The sequence below is a fragment of the Salarias fasciatus genome, chromosome 19 (genome assembly GCF_902148845.1).
Source record: "Salarias fasciatus chromosome 19, fSalaFa1.1, whole genome shotgun sequence".
NCBI lineage: Eukaryota > Metazoa > Chordata > Actinopteri > Blenniiformes > Blenniidae > Salarias > Salarias fasciatus.
This window is the reverse complement of record NC_043763.1, coordinates 11,294,741-11,309,790: the sequence shown is the minus strand read 5'-3', so window position 1 is coordinate 11,309,790 and position 15,050 is coordinate 11,294,741. Positions and strand designations below refer to the sequence as shown.

General features: G+C 42.5%; 1 protein-coding gene across 1 annotated transcript; it reads right to left on the bottom strand.

Moving 5' to 3' along the window:
- Positions 1-945: 945 nt before the first annotated feature.
- Positions 946-13,330, bottom strand: LOC115406247 (serine/threonine-protein phosphatase PP1-beta catalytic subunit-like). The gene is made up of 8 exons (XM_030116124.1): positions 13,237-13,330; positions 9,201-9,332; positions 4,158-4,388; positions 3,947-4,051; positions 3,727-3,798; positions 3,413-3,564; positions 2,726-2,860; positions 946-2,618 (listed from the first exon to the last, which is right to left on the bottom strand). Exons 1-8 carry the CDS (start codon positions 13,286-13,288, stop codon positions 2,514-2,516), a joined length of 984 nt encoding a protein of 327 aa, XP_029971984.1. The 5' UTR covers positions 13,289-13,330; the 3' UTR covers positions 946-2,513.
- Positions 13,331-15,050: the final 1,720 nt, after the last annotated feature.

The following is a 15,050-nucleotide window of genomic DNA, read 5'->3' as shown; positions in this document are numbered from 1 at the left end:
ATAAAAAAACAGGTGAAGCAGGACAGGCTACTAATTCACATATTACATTTAATTTGAACTAAAATCCTCATTTTGGTAGCAGTTTAGACTTAATTTAATTGTTCTTTCATGAGTTCATTGTGATTTAGTTCATCGTGGAAACAAACATCAGGATCAAACATGCTGACATGTGCAAATTGTTAGGGGTTACTGTGGTGAAGCAAAATGCTCCTCCTCTGCTCTTTTCTCAGGAGAAATCAACATTCAGCTCAGAGAACGTGATCTACTTTACCCTCGTCTTCCTCAAAGTGCTGCTGTGGATTGCGATTGCTTGGCTCTTCTCTCACCTCCACATGGGTGCTCCCTGTTTCCTGCTGCTGCTGACCTTGTGGTTGTACTCCGGCCCGATGCAGAGCGCTCTGATCTGGGCAAAGAGACGCCTGCAGCGTAAAGCTGCCTCAGCCGCCACATTGGTACAAAGGCTCGGTGAATGAATTCATTAAATATCTCTTTTTAATTCATTCATCTTACTTTGCAGTGTTTCCCCCACTACCACTTTTTTGGCTACAAACCACAGGGACTGGCATGCTTGAGATAAGTTATATTTGATGAGGTGTAGTGGTTTGTACTCTTGGATCGCAGCCAGATTCAAGCAGGGCTTGGTTGCCTCTCTGTGCTGTAGCTATTGTTGTACTGGAGCCACAATGGATTGAAATCGCTCTTAGGAGTGAATTTGCAAAAATCGCTTGACTGGATCTTTTCCTGCTTCAGGCTGATAGAAGAATACGTTGAAATGCACACTGCAAATTAAGTTTCTGATAAAATGCGTCTGCCTCATCATGGTGGAGAGGTGACACGGTAATGTGTATTGCGTTAGCACAAACAACACAACAGCCTCTTTAGGTTCCATACATTTTATTGAATTCAGAGACTTTCAATCAAACTTGTACGAACTGCAAAAAAACAGCTTTTGGTAACACTTTATTGTTGTCTTGTTATCGGTAAATAAATTAAGTGAATTAAAGTAAACAATGTAAATAGAGAACATAAAAATACAACAAAAAAAACAACAACAAAGAGCAAAACAAAACGAGAAAGAAAAGAGGCAACGGTTACAACTAAATTCAAACTGCATCTTGCGGAGATCAGACCTCTAAGCAGGTGAACCGCTGGTCAGTGACACTGTAGTACCGCCTCGTAGCAAACAGTAAATGGAAACTCCATCACTTGGAGCCACTACGCACTGTAATACTGTATTAGAACACTGGGTGGCGACACACTCACACAGCCAAGCTAAAAGTGTTTGCACCTGCAGCCATCAGCTTGGTTTCCCTGTACCTCCACGGACTGGGTGAGCAGAAGGAAGGATGGCTGGCGTTTTACCACACAAGCAAGCTTTCTTTAGGGTTGTTTTCAGCGCCTCATACACACACTGCACAATTCAAATACTGTGAAGCACTTTGTGAAGTTTTGTCATTTTTTTTCCCACCTAAGAAATGACACACTTTGACAAGATAGACACTTGCAATCAGTAGTTTTTCTTTTTGCCTTCTACCTCTTACAAAGCGAAAAACAAATCTATAAAAATGGAGCTGTTATTTATGGTCTGCATTCAAAGCTCATAACTGTCCACACTTTTCTGAAATGAACCCTCTCTTTTCGTTCTCTCGCCGAGAAGCGATTTGTTCGGGGGAAATTATATTGATGAGCAGAACTGGAGGCCGAGGGGAATGTGGACACAGTTGTGTGTTTCTGTGTGGGCGTGGAGCCGAGGCGCAGGGAGGAATGTTGGAGCGGAGTGATCGATGCCCGCGGGGCGTTGTGTCGGGGTCGAGTGTGTCGGCGGCCAGCAGCGTTTTTGTTAACCTCTACGTCTCATTCGGGCCGGTCTTTCACATTCTTGGCTAATCACGGGGATGTGCGCTCTCTCTCGTCGGTTAAATATATGAAACGTGCTTGTGCACGACAACCACAAAGTGCACTGCACATGCTGTTAAAGGTTAAACTGGATTATAGGAGAAGTTTTTTTTCTTTCTTCTTCTATGGATTTAGCATCAGAGAGAAACTGCTATTCCAACCCAGAGAAACAATCCTCTGCTTTCTGAGAGGTCAAGGCAAAATTAAAGATCAGTCTTGAAGAACTCCAACAGGATTTTCTCGTAACTTGGTCACATCGTCCTTCTACACAGAGAAGGCATTTCCTCACGTAACACAGAACCGCGGCAAAACTGGAATAGCATTGGAAGTCAAGCCACCAGAAGGGTTATTTGTTAATAATATCAAAAATACCAACAAACAGGCAAAAAAATAAAACCGATTGGTCACAGCAAATTTATGTACACGTACACATTAAGAAAAGAGCTGTCAGTGGAGTCGGGGAGGGGGCGGAGGAGTGGGGAGGAGAAAATTTTGGGCAATAAGATAAGCCGTGTATCGCCGCTATACAGGGGCGTTACAGGGGTCGCTGCGAAGGCAGACCAGGGAGGGACGGGGAGGAGGAGGGGGAGGGGGAGGAAGAGGCCACGGCTGCATGTTCACCTCTTCTTTGGGGCCTGGGTGGTGCGGGGTGGGGTGACGGGACGACCAGAATTTACACCACCATACTGGTACTTGGCCTTTTTCTCTGAGGGCTTTAGGATCTGTTGGAGACAAACAGAAACAAAGAGAGATGATTCACTTCAAACGTTCAGAGACAAACACAAACAGCTCGTCTGGGATGGAAACGACGGCCAGAGTGACGACGTACCTGGAAGGAGCACATGAGCGATTCATCGACGCTCATCATGCCGCCCGCGTTATCAAACTCCCCGCAGTAGTTTGGAGCAGAGAACAGTGTGACCAGTTGGCGTTTGGCGAAGAACTCATAGCCGTCCTCCACAACCTGTTGGAAGACACAGGACATTACTCCTCCGCCCGCGCCGATCGATACCGAGGAACACGCCCCCGGCTCGTCTCAGAGTCCAGCTCTGCGATCAGGGTCGGCTTTAAAAAAACCACCTACATGTGAATCAATATGAAACGCTCACACACACAGCTGAAATAGCAGCGGCTAATTTAACTGTAACGTCTGAGCTGCTGAGCAAGGATTTAACCTTCTGCTTGATTAAAACATGACAATTCAATTTGAATGTCACTGAAAAGTTGCTGTCTTGATTTCTACATACATAACAGAAATAAGAGATTTGCAAATTTTAAGCCACACTCATTAAAAATGGAGATAAACCTTCGTGAAACTGCTGGGGAGAGTTTCCAAACTCTGCAAGAAGGTCCTCCAAACCTTCACCCTGCAGATATCGCCTCGTCCTCTTGGGACAAACACCAAAAGCCGAACACTTTCTGACCTTCTACATATTACAGTGAAGAAAATCCTCACAACGTTTCAACAAGCTGTTCAAAAACTGGCTCCATTTTCACTGGCTCCTCTTCTAATCACCTGGTGAGCTCTGCAGATGAGATCCAGGTCGTGGCGGTTCAGGAACTTGCTGACCACGTCTGCCCCGAACGTGAAGGAGACGCCGCGGTCATTTTCTCCCCAGCCTTGTACGTCCTTATCTGGATCCGACCACAGCAGGTCGCACAGCAGGCCTGAGAAGCAGAGAGACAGAGGGGGGGGGCGGAGAGGAGGAACAAGCCGAGAAGGAACACGTTACACCGCGGGCGTAGTGATGTGCTAATACTCCAGAAAACGTTTACTGGATGTAGCAGCCAATCACACAGTAATCCAGAGGAAGTGAAGGTGCTTTGTACCTGTATCAGGTACATCTGTTGGCCTCATGATCCTGCGAATCTGCTCCATCGACTGCAAATCAGGTGAGAGCCCTGAGATACAAAATACAGAGGGCGTTTCCGGTTGGTGATTCTACAGGTACACACTACACCGCTAACAGCTGCTCAGCTCTCCAGATCATTGAATTTTGGCAAAATAGCGTGGGGAAAAAGGTGGGAATGTGTGTGTGAAGTGAGTCACCTCCGTGGCAGCAGAAGATCTTCTCATCGATAATAGCAGCGATGGGGAGGCAGTTAAAGCAGTCGGTGAAGGTCTTCCATAGCTTTATGTTGAACCGGCGCTTGCCTGGTCAAACACACAAACACACATTTCAAGAGACGGACTCTGTGGTTGTGACTGAAGGCTGCCTGCGAGTGTGTGTGTGTGTGTGTGTGTGTATGTGTGTCATTACACTCATCGTAGAAGCCGTAGATGCGGTTGATGGAAGCACACTCGTGGTTGCCCCTGAGCAGGAAGAAGTTCTCTGGGTATTTGATCTTGTAGGCCAGCAGCAGGCAGATGGTCTCCAGGGACTGCTTCCCTCGGTCCACATAGTCGCCCAGGAACAGGTAGTTCGCCTCTGGAGGGAAACCCCCATACTCAAACAGCCTCAGCAGATCTGTGTACTGCCCATGGATATCACCTGATGAGAGGCAAAGAGCGGAGGAAGAGGAAGATTTCAGTGCTTATCTGTGTAGTTATGAAGAAAGGGGGCAGGTTAGATGAGCAAAAAGCTAGAAGATTACTGTAGCTGTGCAGTTTATGAAGACAAAGATAGAAGAGATCGTTAAAAGAAAGAAGAAAACAATCAAAGCGTCTGCAGGGATCAGCACGCGCCTACTCCCTACTTCAATCTCTCAGGTTGTTTTGATATTGATAAGGTTTGCAGACGGGGGTGTGAGGCTGGAGCCGGGCTTTACTTGGACTGCAGCAGCAGCAACATGAAGGATTTACAGTACACACACACACACACACACGAGAAATGAGTCACTGCCACTGCCACCGGGATCAATGCCGTGGTCCTCGGGAAATGAGCTACCAAGGGAAAGAAGCCTCACGATCCAGGTTAATCATAAAAAAAAAAAGAAAAAAAAAAGAACACACACACACGCATTAATTTTACCAACCCTCACAGGATTCAGGGTCAACATCTCCTCTCTTTGACACCAGTCAGGCTGTGATGAGCTGGAGCTGCGGAGGACACTCGCTCCATCACCTCGCCAAGACCTGCTTCCCTTTATATCCTCTCGCACCGACTCCAGCGTCACTCTAATTTAGGTTAAGTGCTCCAGACAGGGATGACGTGCCAGAAGGGCTCGGACAGTAATAACAGGGCCTTTTTGTGACTGAAGCGGGAGAGCAAACTGAACGTGCCACACTCTTTTTATGGCAATGCCTCATTACGAGACGGCGCAAAATACAAATCAGAATGAAATAGCTCCTCTTAAGCTGCGCAACTGTCTGACCGAGAGATTAAAATGGCCACCGAAAACTGCAACTCGGCTCAGAGTCTGGTTGGCGGGATTTGCTTGTGCCCATCAGGAATCCGAGCACCAAAAAAAAACCACACATGGCATCGAGACCTTTATGGCTACGGAGACACACTGATCTTTGTTTGTGCACACTTCTCCATGTAACTGAAGGACTGAAGGATGTTTTGATCAATCAAGCAATGACCGATAAAGATGACCCAGGTCAAAAGGCTGCTAGAAGTTTTAAAACTGTCCAAACTGTTGATCTCGTCATAGTTTTGTATTTTGTGCCACTGCACCAAAAACTAGTCATATATCCATTTTCTCTTCGGCCATAAACTCAGAGCTTCATTCTCATTATTGCTGAACTTGCAGAATCTGGAAGAGACTTGAAAGTTGCACAATTTCATGAAAAAAAAGAAAAAAATGACTTTGTAAAGAGACACTTTTTGATTTGGCAGTCAGAAAGCGCCACAGTCTGGACAACAGCGTAAACACGGAGCACTGAGCAAACACGAGACAATAATATCCACTTGTGCCAACACAAAAACAAGAATGAATCAATAAACAATTACACAGCTCATTTCTGCTGTAGTGTCTGCTCATAAAAGCGGATGAAGGAAAACATTTGGACAGACTGTAATCTGTGAGGAGACAGCTGGGGGTGAGTGAACTCCAACCTGCTATTGTGCGAGCGGGGTTAACTTCAGATGAGCTGCAGCGCTGTAATAAAACCTGGATGAACCAGATTATAAATATATATATATAAAAAGATGCTCTTTGTTGCTGTTTTTATTCTTTTGTTTTCTACACTCATGATGTTGCTTGTCCTTATTTTAAAGGGAGCTGGAAACCAGACTTGCTGCATGAGTTACTGCTGTGAATGTGAACTGTAGGATGACAGGGGGTCAAGCATTTACCCGGCCTGTTTTTGCAGTGTTTAAACAATCTGAAAAAACATAGCAGAAAATAGAAACTACAAAAAAATAACGACAATAATAAAAACCACTGACGCGACCAGTGACAACATAAATGCTGAGATAGGGGATTTTAAAGACAAACAATACAACACTGCAGAAAAGGTCAGAGCGCAGCTCTGCAGCTATAAAAATTGCACACAGCCACCCAGATGCAATAAATAAACAGAAATTCATATCACAAAAGTGCAGGTACCTAAATAATGAGACAATAATCAAGAGCACTGTTCCGTGACCTTTTGTTGTGTGATCAGTCCGCGGAGTTGGAACGACATAAAAAGCACAACACGAGTGTAAACGACAGAAAAAAAAAACCTGTGTAATCAGAAAAGGTTTAACTGCAAAAAAATAACCTAACTGTCTAAAGTGTGCTATCCAACAGCGGCATGGCAGCAGAATAAACCCTGGCGTCAGAGGAAGATAAAACTTTAGAGTAAGATTCTCACTGACTGAAGTGTTCTCGGTCTGTGGACAGAGTCTCCTGCACCGCTTCTAGCTACAACATGTCCGAGCTTCCGCTGCGACACGTTGTGTCGTCCCGCCACTCTTCTGACTGAGATTAAGTCCAGTTGTCCAGCCAAATGCTGAATCTGTCAACAAGAGCAATTGCACAGAAAGTTCCTATTTCCGTCTCTTTGGCAAACTTGCAATCAACTTATCCGAGGCTCTTTAATCAGGAAAATAACAGACCTCCTAATTAAAGGAAAGGTTTGCAACCACTCCAGTCTGTCTCAAAGCAACAGCGAGGAAGCCAAATGAATACTAAGAACCAGCTCTGTGCTGCAATGATTGATAATCCTCATATGACCCTAAAACACCAAAAACTGCCAAAATAGATGAAGAAACTATGTGGAAATCATATTATGCTTCACTGTGTTGCTAAAATGAAGAGAATATATCATAATTCAGATTTTCTGTATGCAAAACTCCTCCTTTATGTTTCCCTCGGCAATGTTTTTACACTGCTGAGTGGAATAAAAATGACGACATGAGGAAAATTTGCACCAAAAGCTGGAAAATGGTGATTTAACTAAATCGCTGGGTTCCAATATGGGGGAGTGTCCCCCGAGGAGAGCGGCATCAAGGAAAATCTGTGCCTTTTCACCAGCAACGTGATTCAAGCTCTTTGAAGGGGGCTCATCCACCCACACTTGGAGGACCTCGGGTTGAAATCAAACTGCTGCAGCCTCCTATCAAAATGAAATTAATTTGACCTCCATCTGTTTCATTAAAACCATATTAAGATGGCATCTCCCAGGGAACATATTAAACTGAGGGATAATTACTGCCAGCGAAAAAACTGGTCCAAAGTTCATGTGGCAATGTGACAAGAAGTGCCTTCAAATTTCACTTTTATATTTTAAAACTCTCCTTAGTTGGTATTTTGAAACACTGAACCTTATCTCTATGGTGTCAGACGTATGATAACGCCACTCTTTCACCATTAAGTTGATGAGGAACCACATCAACTGGATTTCAAGATGCTCATTCTCATTACCACATTTATCACTTCAAATCCAAAGTGTGTCTTTGAAGGCTGCCTATCTCAGACCATCAGGACAAATATTTGGATGAAGAGAGTGGTATACAGTAGGCAAGCCTGCACACTGGCTTTTCAAGGATAGTGGCACATGCAGAGGGTTCGGTATTGTTTTCAGTTGCAGCTCCACACTGAAGGCAGCAGATAAAGGATGTGGGAGTGTGCTGAGATATGCACAGATACTGATAGCGAGCTGCAGCTATTTCAGCTGCTGGCAGAAGGAGCTCACTAATGCGCTTTTTTACTTGTGGTAAATCGTCTATCTCAAGCATGTAGGACAGTGACGTACAATCTGTGCATATATATGTGTGTGTGTACTGTTTGTCTTTAATATAAACTTGGCAGCTGAGTCAAGACAGTCAGAGTGACTTTATAAATGACCCAGGCTGGGGCTGTGCGATGTGTTCTGGTTACATAAGTAAACCCTGGACTGCATCAGGCGCTGCCTCTGTGGGCCATGCAGTGCAGGCTTTGTGCTGCGTGCTCTGCTGAGTGGGAGTTTGCCATTTGGTGCACTCAACCTTTCAAAGAGTCCGAGTAGAGCTGTCTACACGCGCTGCCGTTTAAAATTTTCTGATTATATTGCTGTTTGACATTCGTGGATGGCTTCAGGAAAAAAAAAAAAAAAAAAACACTGTACTTTAAAATCAATTGGTGGACAACAACAACAAAAAAAAAGAAGCAAATGCAGAAAATGCCAGCCTTTTAGTTTTTTCTCAGCTTGGGAGCATGCCGAAGATTTTCTCTCTTCTTTTCCCAAATACATTTCTCTTGCCACAAATCACGACACAGTGAGTCAATTCAAGACATGAAGAAAAAACAGCAAGTGGCTCTGCAATCTTTCAGAGCAATCAGGTAGTTTAGAGGCAGCAGTACTGTGTTAATGTTTAGGCAAATGTAATATAACGTTTCTTATTCATCGTGTCAGGCCAGCAGGAAGGGAGCAGACTGGCTCCAAATCTATTCTGAAGCAGAGAAAAATATCTACAAAACATTAAAGCCAGAGTTTATTAAGGCCAACCGTCAGGATGGAGAAGAACAAGGTTGGCTGGGATTGAGGGGCTTCCACATAGCCTGAACATAATCAGATCTGCTTCAGTTCACATGAAATGGCAGGAGGTGTTGAACCAGACTGCGCTTCATTCAACTTCCATATAAGTTCCTTTAAAAGCTGAGTAGAGACGAGCTGAGAAGATCTGAGGTTAATGTCACAATATACTGATGTCTCCTCTAGTTCATTGCGCTACTTGTGATATAAACAATAATACTTCATTTATAAAGCAGTGTTTCAACCTCACAGTAGCAGAACTGGATTTTTTTATTTTTAGACTGTCAATTCTTGAGTTCTGCAAAATTTAAAGCTGTTGGAAGAAAGTACAGGACGCTACCCAGGTTAAAGCCATTACTGAAGCAGGAAAAACAAAAGAGAAATAGAAAAGTACGGTAAAACGCATCGAAACACTGACCACAGATCTTCAGCGGTGCCTCCAGCTCCAGCAGGATGGGCTGACTGAGGAAGATCTCCCTGGATTTGATGCAGAGGCCCCGCACCTCGGCCTCCGTCATCTGGACGATCTTCCCCGGGCGACATCCCCTCACTGGAGAGGAGAGAGAAACACATTCAGAGCCGTCGATAACAGTTAACATCAGCTGGTGTGAAAAACGCAGAAAAGACACGGTGAGGACCATCGATGAGTGTTCTCACCAGTCAGTGTTCATAAAACAGCAACTGACACCGAGTTCATCAGAGTGAAGCCAAGATGGATTTTTTTTTTTTTCCCTTGGGGGAAAAACACTTGTGGCAGAACCACAAAGCTATCTTAAAAAGTGATGAACTGTGGGCGTAATGATTCTGTAGCTTATAGAGGCTTAGTCTTTTACAAACCCGCTGCTCCGGCTTGGAGCAGCTTGCATCTTCAGCACTGGTGTGGGTTTATTGGCTGTGTAGTTGCACTGTTAGCTTAAGTCTCCTTTCTGGCATCCTGCCACAGCTCTCACTGAAGATTTATCTCTTAACGATGAAAAGAGAAGCGAGAATTGCAAACGTCGACAGCGGTCAGCAGCTATAACAGCCCGAGATATGAAGAACGTGAGAATATACATAAAAATTGTGTCTCTTTCATGAAAAAAGTTGGTGTGCAACACTTTTTAAATGTGTACATTTCTGCTTATTCAGTAAAAATGTGAACATGTCACATGAGCAGCTACACAGTAAAACAGACATTTATTCCCATATGAGAAACGATAAACACAAATAAACACCAAAAGCACTGATATCACTTCCTTTTCATTTGCATATAAATTGTAAATAGCAGCTGTGCTGCATTTACGTAACACTTCCAGTCTTGCTTTGACATCATGAAAAGCAATTTCAACTACTGAATGATAACAAACCATTTAAAATGAAAACAAAAGTGCAAAAAAACCATGACAGAGATATTATATAATAACCAACCACTTTGGTATTGCCTTAAAGCGAGACGCCCACTGAAGAGTCCAACAAATTGAAGCTGAATCTAGTGAAACGACTTCATGTTAGTCTAAGAGGTTTTTGTGTTTTTTAAATATCTTTTCTCCATTTGTCTTGTTTCTTTAAACCATTGAAGATAAAACACAAACAGAGCTACAAGTGGATTAACAGGTGCGCTGGTGAGGAATTCCCTAAAGCCTACTGCATGCATTTTTGCACGAACAGAAACATGCATGTGGATTCACACACTTCAAATCTTCAGGACGTCACCGTCTCACTCGTCATGCAATCTAACCAAATGAGACAAAAGGAGGAATATGGATCGTGCATGAAGCTGCAGAAGGGCATCTCTTTGCTCCACAGCCGGGCCTCATCAGAGCAGACTGAGTTAAGCTTGGGTGTTCAGTCTGTTCAGCTTTAACACTTAGCCTTTCACTGTTCGCCTCTTGCACTGCGCAAGCTGGCACTTTTAAAAGAGATTACAGTGTTAAGAAGACTGAAAGGGGTAAAGACCAAAATGAAGCAATGGTACACTGGGATTTGCAACCATGATCAACAAAATCACTGACTGTATGTGTTTCACTGGAAAGTATAGCTAGGACAATTATTTCATCGAGCAGTCTACGAGTAGTTCAAAAATACTATTGAAGAATCAGAATCACAAGACACGGAGAAAATATCAAAGCATAGCTGTCACAAATCTTGACCAGGGAAACATCTCTGTGGAGACAGTTCGTGGCCTTCAGCTTCGCCTTGAACACAGTTATTAATATAGAAACTGGCCACCCGGGGCTGAGGCAGTTCACTGTGCAACAGACCACAGAGGGGCAAAGGAGGACATCAAAAAACATCCACATCTTTAACATTAACGCCACATTTGCTGATGATGACACCATCATAGCAGGATTGACAGCGGAGAAAAATTCAACAGGCTACAGAAAACAAAGTCAGCATTTCATAGGATGGTGTTCTAAAAATAAGCTGGCCATGAGTCCCTCCAAAAGACAAGGATAAAATGCCACACTTTAGAATATAACAGCTCAGTAAACACTCTGCCCTCTGCATACATGGTGAGAAGAGAGAGCTTTTAACTCTGTGGTGTCGCAGCTCACCCCGCCCCACACCTTCAGATAGGTGAGGCCCTGCTGAGAGACCGAGGCAAACTGGCCTACTTCTGATTCATTTTTAGTCGGTCAGCCGTGGAGATTTGTGACTGACTGCCACACAGTGGAGAACAGGAAGGAGGTCAGCGGAGAGCGTGACAAACAGACGACTGGCCTCCCTCAAATCAATCCCAGTCACCTTGGATATGATCTGTTCTCCTTGCTCCCCTTTGAAATGCGATACATACCCTTTAAACCTCAAAAAATAGACCAAAATAAAATGTTGTGTCTCAAACTTTATATAGTTAACAAATCAAAGAAATGATACGCTCTTTTAAAGGGCATTTCAGCGGCAGTTTTTTATTTTTCAAAGATAAACAATAGTGAATAGTAATATACGTGGCATTTCTAACAAGTGATTAATATTCTGCCCAAACTCATGCCAATAACCAAATATTACAAACCTGTGAGATGATAACATCCCTGTTAGTCACTTGTTTCAGTGGTGTGAAAGCAGAAAACAGACACCATTGTCTTTTATATATCACCAAGATCAAAACAAAAACTGACCACCTACGAAAGATTTAGATATCAGAGAGTGGGAACAGTTTAACTTTATTCAGAGTTAATAAATACCCTCACTGAAGATATTTTCAAAAATAATTTTTTGTACTCATATACATCTGAATTATATTGCAGCAGTCATTATTTCAAGCTTTGAAGGAACAATTAGAAGACAGGAACAACAGAGAACAGCTGTATTGCAAACATCTATAAATATAACGTGAATATAAATTTCAACCTCCTACAGGTACATGCACGCAGCATGGTACCTGCCTGTCTTGAACTTAAAGAGCTACAAAATCGCAGCCTGAGTACAAGAAGTTTCTCAACCACGTCTTCAAAACTGCGACTGCAATAAGGCAAGGCAGTCACATCATGACAAGAAACAAACTGAAGCACAGCATGAAGCCCCATCTCTTCAGCAGAGATGGAAAGTGTGCCAAGGACGGGTGAATTTGCAGTAGTAGGTCTGAAGTGACTCAACTGATATCTCACAGGGGAATAGAAAACTCTGCACCTTCTCCAGGAGCAGGATAAATAGGTTTTTGTGTGCTCATCCTCTCCTCTGTCCAGTTCACGCCTTGATCCACAAAGATACAAACACTCAAAGGCAGTAATAGTGGGTGCAAAACATAGCAATGCAACAAGGTCTGAGGAGCACGGATGGTTTTGGTAATGCCATCTGTTTGTCCTTTTCATCCTGTATTAACACACACTGGAGACATGTGAAGGGAAGGTGTGAACATTAGTGCCCTGGATGACAGCAAGCTGCTAGCTCAAAGATAAACCAAGTTACACTGACTGGAGAGGATCTAAAATAACGGAAGAAGGAAAAGGTCAATTTATGCCCAGGTTTAGGTAGAAATACAGTCCGTACACAAATAAGGATACACGAAGTAGGTCACCAACATGAATGAATCACCTTCACGTTCACCATTACAATAGAAATGAATGCGAATGGGCTGATGAGGGATAGAAAACAGTTTAAAACGTTAAAATACGACTGTGTCTAATGATTTTACGTCCAACGCACATGAGAAAATCGTACGTTTCTGCCACTCCTTCTGGATAGCGTGGGGGAAAATTGGGACTGAATGCCTTGGGCACGTAAAACTAAAAGAAGTTATACGCCACGTTAAAGTAATCTTAGTTGTCGGGTAAATACTGCGCCAAAGAAGCCGTGTAGGCGTTCACTGCTAACTGTTTATAAACACGGGAAGCTAGCGGTACCGTTAGCCGCGGCTAGCCGGGCGAGCTAACACTTTCCCCGACTCTACGAGGAGCAGCCGCTTAAACGCTGGTGAGAGCCGCGCACAACAAACCAAACCTCGCTTTAATGCAATAATCCGTGTAAGGATGGTTCACCTTCCAGGAGCCGAGAGATGAGGCTATCCACGTTCAATTCACCCTCCGCCATCTTCACTGTGGTGATGTACAGACGAGTGCGGCTCGGGGCGACTCTTCGTGTGGACACCAGGGGGCGCTGTGGTGAGCAAACAGCGCCTACATTTATAATAATAAAACTGGGGAGGATTTAACTTTTTTATTGGGCACAGTTCATTCTAGGGGGTAAAATAATCTTGTTTTAATATTCAAAACACTAAGTGAAAGCAGTAAAATCCTTAAAGAAAATATAGTGTGTGTTTTTTATAATAATTTCCTAAGAGTTATAACATCACACTGAGACCTGAGTTTCCAATGTCTTCAAGCCATGCTGTCATGGCGAGTTTGTAAAAGCACACACAATATGCAACAGATGTAGATTGCTTTTTACATTTCACCATATTTTCATTCAGAAATTGACTTTATTTTGAGATTGTAGCCATTGTACATAGTAATTTCTTGGCTTTATGACAATATAAGCATTGTAATCACATATAATTGTGACACAAAAAGAAACCTTTAATGACTACATTGGAAATTTATCATACCATTATTTTACTGGTCCATCCCACTTTTTTACGGCTCAACCTCCTCTGACAAAATAGGGCTGTATGTGCCTCCTGAACTAAAATGTGTTCAACACCCCTGATCTAAATCAGTGAGCATATTGCTCTGTCTTCCTTTTGTCTCTTTGTGAAGAGGATGTGTCTGATTTCCTACAGCTTCTTCATTTTCCGCTGTCAGCTTTAACATTAGGCAGGACATGTCTAGTTGTTTTTTTATTTTTCAACATGTGCTTTTTTGGTATATTTGGGAAGCTGCTCAACATAATTCTAAACAACTTGGTACAGTATGGCACTATGATCGAAATATAAATCATTAGAAAGTCTAGCATTTATTTCCTTTTGTCTCCAATAAAAAAACATAAATAAATGTCCTCAAATAAAATCACAAACACAAGTCTGCCCCTGTACTTCATTTTCAAAATACTTCTAGGTTTCCTTTTTTTCACAATGATAATTTAAGAAGTCATCACAATGAATGACAGTCCTTAGACGCACTGACAAGTGGATGCCCTACTCAAAGATGCACTTGAGCTAAATATAAAGTTTATATTTCATCTGATTATCTTAACAGCCAAAAAAGAACTTAATCAATCTATGAAAATGTGTTTTTTCAAGTACCACGATTAGAAAAAAAAAGCCTAATTTTTGCATGTCCCCATAGTGTATTGCTGCTTGACTTAAAATACTCCCCGAATACAGGTGTTAAGATCAGGTATTTCATTGTTTTTATCAATTATTCTGAGAACACTAATGAAAGATGTTACATTGATATATTAAGATACATTTTATTTCAATAAAACTGACGATACCAAACATCAATAAGTTAATGTAAAATCACTAGATGTAATTTAGTAGTTTATACACGTAATTCACTGATTGACAGGTGTAGGTGGTGACTTTGAGTTGAAGTTGTTTGACCAGCAACAACCTTTAAATAAGACCTCCCTGTTGAACACTTACGAAAATCCAGAATTCCGAAAATCCAGACAAACTTGAAAAAAATGGTTGTGCTCTGCTTGTGTGAATCCAGAATATATATTTGAGTATGAAAACCAGATTTCATTTCTATAATTTTTTAAATTAAACTGTTGTGGTTCAAGAAGAATGTTTAACTTCTCTTGTCAAATAGTAATGTCATATTTCCATGTGTAATTATTTAAACTGCCCTAATATGAAGCCTAAATAATTTATCCTATTTCACTTTAGCTCTTTTTCTCTTCACAAAGTGCA